Source organism: Micropterus dolomieu, linkage group LG12 (genome assembly GCF_021292245.1).
Source record: "Micropterus dolomieu isolate WLL.071019.BEF.003 ecotype Adirondacks linkage group LG12, ASM2129224v1, whole genome shotgun sequence".
NCBI classification, from domain to species: domain Eukaryota; kingdom Metazoa; phylum Chordata; class Actinopteri; order Centrarchiformes; family Centrarchidae; genus Micropterus; species Micropterus dolomieu.
The window spans coordinates 22,600,256-22,608,696 of NC_060161.1; the positions used below are offsets into that span (position 1 = coordinate 22,600,256).

The following is an 8,441-nucleotide window of genomic DNA, read 5'->3' on the forward strand; positions in this document are numbered from 1 at the left end:
CGATCACTGACTCAACCTTCAAAATAAAAGCGAATGTAATGCCGCTGTCGAAAAGGAAGCGAATAAACAACCATTTGGGAGCCACAAACTACAGAAAATATGTCTAAACATTTATCGGGAGTCTAATATTATTTGTGTTTAACAAACTCAAAGGTGTACCGCGGATTATTTACGATTCAGTTTAGTTTAACTATAACGGTTGCCAGGGATGAGTTAATCTTGAAAAGCTCAAACAGGAACTAGCTGTCTTCGCTGTAGCTAACTCGACCCTTGTGAAAAAAAGGGGGGAGGTAAGTAGTTATTTAGGGGGAAGAAAGAAAGAAACAAAGTTGTCGACCGTGCAGTGCACCCGGGGAGGGATTTTATTTGTCTCGAGCCACTACTCGTTTAGCCCAGCACCGGTCTGTTGGGATGTAACGGCGCACCGGTTTCCCCCGTTTCTTTCTGTCTCTCTCTCTCTCTCTTCAAACTTCTCCGCTGCTGTTCCGCGGAGTCCCGGACAGGATTCCTCCTCTGAAAACTGGGGATGATAAAAGCAGCCGAGCACAGGCGGATGGACGGACGTGCTGAAGTCTAGCGAGTGCCATATGTGTGTGTTTTCTGCTGCCCGAGTTAAACTACCGTGTTATTACACATTGTGTCCTGGGATGAATGGCAGAAGTCGGCTATCTGAGCAGAAACGGATTTATGTTCGTGTCTAACACTGGGACCCACATGAAGCGGAGATCCCGCTGAACCCCTCTCCGCTGTGTGTTGGTTAAAAAAGAAAATTCAAACGGAGAGAGGCACCCCCCACACCGCACTGGATAACCGAGCTATCACACCGACTTTACTAAAGCGTATTTCAGACATTTTAAACACTAGAGAAGATGCAGATGTGGAGCCGCATGAGGGTCCACAAAGGAGGCCCTCCACGACCATAGGTCACGCCGAAATATCCTGGATGTGTGTTTCTCCTACTTCCTGGCTGGATTGATTTATTAGTATTTGTCTAATAATCCAATGGATTCTTCCTCAACACAGCTTACCTGTGGGATCTCCACATGAAGGCAAACCAGATGACTCAGAGGACTTTAGTCATGTAACCACCCTGAAATGTCTTAAAAGGTCTTATTTATCTGTTTTGTATTTATTGTGTGTGTGTGTGTGTGTGTGTGTGTATGTGTGTGTGTGTGTATATATATATATATATATATATATATATAAGCTTTTTTTAAAGCTTTGTGCTGGTTTCAAGGCCAGTTTTTAATATCTTTAGTAAGAGTTTGAAAGCTGCCGTAGTGAAAACTGTAGATGTACTTGAACATCTTTGTTCTGCTGCATATCTACCCACACTGTATTTGAGCACATTGATCTGTAACTTAAAGGGGGAACTGTAGGACCTGACTTTGCCTAGACAGGTAAAAACACGAGACGGCTTCACCATGGACAGGCCGATAAGTAAGTTATTGGAGAAGTTAAAGCTAACCGACTCGGGCAGTGTGAAATTCAACAGTTCAAAGAAGAAACACGACTCTGCCAACAACTCTAATAACAGCAACGCCAACACTGGCATCTCCGGAGGCAGCGGTGGGGGCAGCGGTCTGCCACCAGCTCCCAGCTCTGCAGCTGCCTCGCCCTCAAGGCCCGGCCAGTTCTCGCTTGTCTCTGCAACCACAAGTGATGCATGTGTTCCAGCGAGTGGGAGAGGAGGAGGAGGAGGGATGGGAATGCCTCCCTCTCAGCTCCTCACCCCATCGCCCTCTTCCTCCACGGTGGGCGCCATACCTCCAGATGGCGAGCAACCACTTCACCCTTCCACCTTGGCACCACTGAGGCGTCGTTCCTCCCAGCAGCGAGCTTCTTGTTACCTGGGTGAAGGCGTGGATTCCCACCTGAGACGAGAGTCTGGCCTGGGCCCCGAGTGTGACCCGCTGGGGACGTTTGGCTCCAAGGCAGCCCTCAATCAACGTCGCTACTCTCTGGAGCTACAGCAGCTGGTCAGACGGCAGCAGCTCCTCTCTCAGCCTCCGCCTCTATCTGTTCCCCCGCCGTACCCTGCCACGGCGGGTTACGGGTCAGCTCCCAGAGGTGGTGGAGGTGGCGTGGCGGAGCCTGGCTACCTCTCCGAGCCTGAGAGGCACAAACGCCTCTCCCTCCAGGAGGCTCTGTTTTACAAACGCCTGAGCACGGGCAGTGAACTGTGGGAGAGCACCAGGCCCGCATCCCTCTCTCATCCACCACACCGCACATCTGATGTGCCCGGAGGAGGAAGCTTCTTTTATTCCCAAGGACCAACCCTGAGCCCGTGCTCGTCATTCAGCCTCCAGGAGTCGGTGCTGGTCAGCCCCAGGTCCAGCTTTGCCTCCAGCACGGCCAGCGGTGGCGGTGGAGGGAGTCCCATGGAGAGCCGCTGCAGCAGCAACCGGACCAGTGGCATCAGCCTGGGCTACGACTCTCGCTACTCCACCTCTGGAGGCTTCCCTCCACAGCACCAGTCCTCCTCCATGCAGACAGGGGGCTCTGTGGCTGGTTATGGAGCTCCAGGCAGGCCCGGGGTAACCCCTGTGGAGGCCTGGACTCAATACCTGGACGGAGGGATGCGTCCAGGGGCCCACGATAGCCGACATTCCTACCCACCTGCTGTTGGAAGTCCAGGAGCAGCGTGCTACCAGGCTGGCCCAGAGTGGTGGGTAGAGCAGCAGACAGGGGTGAGAGGCAAAGAGGGGGGTGTAATGGGAGACAGGGGCCGATACTCAGACCTGCCTGGCACACGGTACCAGGAAGAGCTCACCCGACTTCTACTGAGAGACGCAGCGCTGGAAGGTGATGGGCTCCTGGAGGGCCTGATGCTGAGGGAGTCTCTGGCCCTGACTGCTCTTTCCAAACCGAACACGGCAACACTGGGGCCTTGCTCAGCTGGAGGGCCAGTCAAACCTCAGGAGGATCCAGGGAGGGAGGTCGTGGAGAACCGGCAGGAGTACTTTGGTGAGATGCTTTTTTTTAAAAAATAGTTTTTATGCTACAGTGTGGAAACATGATACAAGTTAAACGGCTGCATTCAACACAAACTGTAAAATCATGTCCCTAATTTGGGCCACTGTTCACGCACCGCATCTCATGAATTCACAATGGAGCGCTGGTTTGCCCAGCATCCGCCCTCCGTGTGTTATTATTGTCCTTCTCACCGCCTGGTGTTAAATCACAGGTTTCTCTCTAAATGAAAGGGTTGTATGGATGGACGGACAGATTAATAGATGAAAGAGTGGATGGATGGTGCATTTGAACCTGCAGAGACATGCAGGGTCATAGCACGCAGTGCATAAAGGAGAATGGAGGAAGAAGAACAAACAGGGCGCTCTCTTCAGTAACTGATCCAGACAAGTAGACATGTTTGGCTGAAGATAAGAAATAAACAAACGTGAAGGATAAATAGTTATTAATGGTACAGATATGTATGTATGTATATATATATATATATATATATATATATATATACTCCTTCAGGCTCACACCTGTAGCCAAAACATCAGTCATCAAGTCAGCTGGTGTTTCAAGACGTTGCCAATTTGCTGCAGTGAGATGCACATAGACGGTCAACGCAGCGTATCTACACGGCCATTAAACTGCAAAACTGTGCTGTAACAGTGAGACACAAATTACATGGTTCCATATAAACATAGCTTCGACCATTACTGTGAGTCACAGGAGATTAGGGCTCAGGATGTGTGTGTGTGTGTGTGTGTGTGTGTGTGTGTGTGTGTGTGTGATTGTACCAGGATAGGAGTGTGTTACGGTGTATGTGTTGTTTCTCTGTGGCAGGGTGTGTTTACCCTGAGTGACTTCAGGCCACAGTAACGCAGTGTGTCTGAGTCATTTGAGTGTGTATGTGTGTGTGTGTGTGTGTGTGTGTGTGTGTGTGTGTAATGTTGCCTTGGCGTGTGCAGGGGCGGTGTGCTGTAGCCTGTTTTTCTCCTCAGGTATGTGTGCCCGGAGGGGACATACAATACTGTACACCTCTCAGTCATTAGGAAGAAATCAGAAGCTCTAAGCTGTGAAGACAGACGCTCTGAGCTCAGCCGACACACACACACACACTCTAATATTAAAATATAATGCTGAGCAAAGTGAAATGCTCATAATTTAAAAGAAAGTAAAAGTGAAACATGTTCTAAAAACCAAGAAACCATAGAAGTAGATTCAGAGATAATCCACAAAAGAAACAAATGAAAAAAACTGTTGATGATTTTTGTCCCACAAGTTCAAAAGAATAATGTACACGCACAAAACTGTTGAGGTAACATGTCGTCTTGTGCTTCTCAAATTAGAGAAATTCTCTAACATAAAAGCTGCCTGGTAAGAATAAATATCTTGTCAGACAAAAAACAAGTATATTTTGCCTTCAATTAAGATAATTATTCTTACTAAGATTTTAGTTTTTGCAGTGTGGTGATTCACACATTTAGTGTTCAGTTTTTTTGCCCAGTTTCACTTTATTCTTCAAAACCTTTGTTTATGAACCCTAAAATGCCTTATCTCTATTTTTCCCCGAATGCTAACCCACTCACTTATTTCCCATCTTCTTCTTCTACATGCAGCAGCTTCAGACATTCAATTTAAAGCCTCGAGTTTTAGTCTTGGCCCCTTTTTTGGGTTTCTGGCTTTGGCAGAGACTTGCGCCTGTTCCTGAATATCGAAGGGACTGTCCAGAGTGTAGGAATACTGGATTTGTGTGGCACTCCCTCAGCCACATTAGAAAGAGGGGGAAAAAAACAGAAATGCAGGCAGACCCTTAAATAGCTCACAGAGACGCTGTAGCTTGGACCACCACACCACTTTTCCACTTTACATTCAGTGCCCTGACTAGTGCTCAAGCTGTACTTAGACTAAACTGTATTCTAAACACATACAGATAAGTCATAAAGTCATATAGTCGTAAAGGTTGGCTGGCTATAAGTGTGTGCACTATAGAGGTGTTGTTTTTGTAACAGACACTACGCAGTAGAACTTACGCTAATCTTGACCTAGAAATGCTTATTTATTAGTTTTAACTGATTCGTCAGTGGAGTCCTTACACCTGACACCAACCTGACGAAATGAGAAGAACGAGCTGAAATGTGTTTGTTGTTCGGTTAACGTAAAAATGTGGCCAAAAAGTGCCACCTAAACATTTGTTTCATTGACTTTAAAGGGGGAAAACATTATCTTCCCAGGTAAGCAGGTAGTTTAGGGGTGCAATCTTGTTTAATCTCCAAAATTCTCAAATTGTGGGGTTTAAAGTCATATTTAAAGGGCAGTCTTAAGTATATAAAAACCTCCAGGAGAGAGAGTCATCTATTTTCTGGAAGGACTGCCAAAAAGTCAGTGCTGGTGGAGTTTCCCTTTTTTAATAACAGAGCTTCAGCGGAGACACTTGAGTGGATGAGCAAACAGGCTGGCATGGGTAACCGGGTTTTAACTGTGTGAAAATCCCCTAGGTGGTGCGAACGAGAGGATTTACAAGTGTTGACACTTTGTGTGGAGTTGGATTTCAGACACATCCCCTTGGAATGCGGCGTAAACGAAGTGCGAAGAGCCGCTGAGCGATTACTCCCTGACTAAAATGCGTGTTTGTGTCCGTTGTGTTTTTCCCCCACTGTGCCGGCAGGAACCTGCGTGAAGTGTGGGAAAGGCGTGTACGGGGTGGATAATGCCTGCCAGGCTCTGGACAGCCTCTATCACACACGCTGCTTCACCTGCGTGTCCTGTGGTGAGTAACCCACCCTGAAGACACAACAACTATGATTTAAAGCATTGAGTGTAACGCTTCATTTCTATCACTGACACCTGTTCTGAACGCCATTTTGAACCATTTTAAAATCTCCTGTTTTTACCATGCTGAGTCAGTTGTCTGCCACCTCTCTCCCTCTGCAGGACGCACCCTGAGAAACAAGGACTTCTACAATGTCAGTGGCTCTGTGTACTGTAAAGAGGATTACATGGTAAGAGTTGAGGTCAAGGCGTGTTTTGTCATCCATCCCACACACACACACACACACACACACACACACACACTCAGACATGTTGGGATTTTTCTGCTAATGGTAATCTCTCTGTTGTAATTACAGTTTTCAGGATTCCAGGCTGCCGCTGAGAAGTGTAGCGTGTGTGGCCACCTTATTCTCGAACAGGTAAGGTTTGTGTGTGTGCGTGTGTGTAAAATCTGTCAGTTTTAGTCACTTGCGTCCCGTTTCCCAGAATGCCTTTGAAGAAGCCCTCAGAGGATAAAGAAATTCAGTGACGTCTCTTTGTTGGCTCCTCTTCGGGTTCCCACGGCGGATTTCCAGTGGAATGTTTGCCTTGGGTTTTTGATAAATACAGAAATAAGGCTTTGTGGTGATTAGCTTAAAACGTTTTGACCATATTTGAATCACATAATACCCATAATATAAACAGAAAGTTTGAAAGGGTCTGGGATCCACAGGAATAATTTTCTGCACAATTTGAATTAAAGTTTTGTGACTACATAGGTTTTATGTTCAGAAGCATGTTGGTGCAGAAAAATTGCGTTGACATTATAATATGTAGCTAAATTGGAAATATTGTGCTGTGTAGTGAACGTACTTTCTGGTGTCTTTTGAGTTAGTAAGCAAAAGTAAAGGATGTCTGTACGACAGTAGAGTAACTAGTGATCATTAAAAATGTTGAAGATAAAATAAATAACAAAACTAACAAAATACGATACGTACAGTAAATAATATACATCATTTATTATACTTCATTCTCAGATCCTGCAGGCTCTTGGGAACTCGTACCACCCCGGCTGTTTCCGCTGCGTGGAGTGCTCCAAGGCTCTGGATGGGGTGCCTTTCACCGTGGACCACCACAGCAACATCTACTGTGTGGCAGACTACAACAAGTGAGACTCTCTCCGTGTTTATTATCCCGGTGCTGTAGCTCAGCAGCTCTTAATATTCACGTGTAACAGTGATGTTAGGGAATGTGCCGTACTCATTCAGCTTTCCTCAGAGGCATCACTCAACTGTGTGAGTGCTCCTGGTTTCTACAGTAAATAAACTTTCTCCTGTCGTCCTGCAGGGCGTTTGCCCCGAGGTGCGCTGCCTGTTCACAACCCATCTTGCCTACTGAGGTGAGTATTTAGGAGTGTACTTGTGTAACAATGCATGTGCTGGCTGGAAGCGTCTTACTATTTCTGTTTCTTATGTGTAACCTGGAGCGTCATGTGTGAGCAATTTGTTTTCAGTTAACTTCAACAGTTTAACGAAGACAAACTTGTGCAACCAGTGCAACATGAGAGCAGTTTCAGGCAATCACAGAAGCGTATTTAAAAATCAGATTGTCTCTCATATATTTCTGGTGATTCACACATTTTTGCTGCGTCCAAACAAAGTGAAGAGGAAAACTATTTCCCCGGACTCTGCTGACGTCTCTATTTTTTCCCTCCTGTTTGGTCTCTCAGGGGAGTGAAGAGGTCCTCAGGGTCGTGTCTATGAACAAGGACTATCACTTTGAGTGCTACCACTGTGAGGTGAGTGATCTTCAGCTGTTTATTTTGTCCTTCAGTGTGAGTGCAGACAAACTGAGCTACAAATTGTTCTTTTTTTTATTTTATTTTTTTTGTTATGAAGCGCCTTGTTGGCTGCCCTCACTTCCTGTGTGCATTCCTGTCCTTATCTGCTTCTTTTTTCTTTCTTTTTTTTTTTTAACGCCCCTCAGGAGTGTGGTAAGCAGCTCTCTGATAAGCCTGGCTCGCAGTGCTTCCCTCTGGACTCTCATCTCCTCTGCCACTCCTGTCACATGAGCAGAGTGTGTGCCACACACAGCGCTTCCCCTCACAACACACACTGATCGGCGCCTGTGCAGCTGGGACGTTTGGAAAATGCTGGTCTTGACGTGCTGTCGTTCTCTCGTGTGCTTTTTTGCTCTTTTGTCGTCCAGATGAAACTGCTGATGTTCAGACTTTTCCACCGATTCACTTTCTTTGACTCCCATCAGTCCCTTTTTTCCCCACATGTACTGCCTGCTGTACTACTTGGACCATTACTGTACCATAGTTATAAAGGGAACGGGAAAGAAACTACTGCTTTTTTTTTACCCCAATGTGGCTACTGTTTGCTGTAGAAGAACAAGGATTCAAGGATCATGTTGAACTGTTTTGTACATATATTATCGCTAGCAAACATTTTGCACTTAAATTTGACTTTACTGTAAGAGATGTAACGTGAATCTGTACAATTTGGGGGAAAAAACATTACTGTATTTTCTGTATGTTAATAAATATTTTCATTTGTGTTCAGATAATAGTCTGCTTTAGTGTAACAGACTTTAAAAGCTTTTCCTCTGCACTTAATCACTCAGATACTTTCCCAATATATTAGTCATTATGAAGATCAGAAGCACTCAGCGGCTCGCAGCCAAGTCATGATGCTCCTTATTTATAAGAAATGACCAAGCAAAAGCAG

The 8,441-nt window shown here is 45.9% G+C and overlaps 1 protein-coding gene across 1 annotated transcript; it reads left to right on the top strand.

The window, feature by feature from the left end:
• On the top strand, nucleotides 1–8,275 carry ajuba (ajuba LIM protein). Its single transcript, XM_046064351.1, has 8 exons — nucleotides 1–2,967; nucleotides 5,627–5,728; nucleotides 5,893–5,960; nucleotides 6,087–6,149; nucleotides 6,747–6,877; nucleotides 7,057–7,108; nucleotides 7,439–7,507; nucleotides 7,696–8,275. The coding sequence occupies exons 1-8, from the start codon at nucleotides 1,425–1,427 to the stop codon at nucleotides 7,825–7,827; spliced, it is 2,160 nt and encodes a 719-aa protein (XP_045920307.1). The 5' UTR covers nucleotides 1–1,424; the 3' UTR covers nucleotides 7,828–8,275.
• Nucleotides 8,276–8,441: the final 166 nt, after the last annotated feature.

Coding starts and splice junctions, on each gene's coding strand:
- ajuba (XM_046064351.1), top strand. CDS start 1,425: ATGGACAGGCCGATAAGTAAGTTATTGGAGAAGTTAAAGCTAACCGAC. Junction 6,150..6,746: donor GCCACCTTATTCTCGAACAG/GTAAGGTTTGTG, acceptor CTTCATTCTCAG/ATCCTGCAGGCTCTTGGGAA. Junction 7,109..7,438: donor AACCCATCTTGCCTACTGAG/GTGAGTATTTAG, acceptor TTGGTCTCTCAG/GGGAGTGAAGAGGTCCTCAG.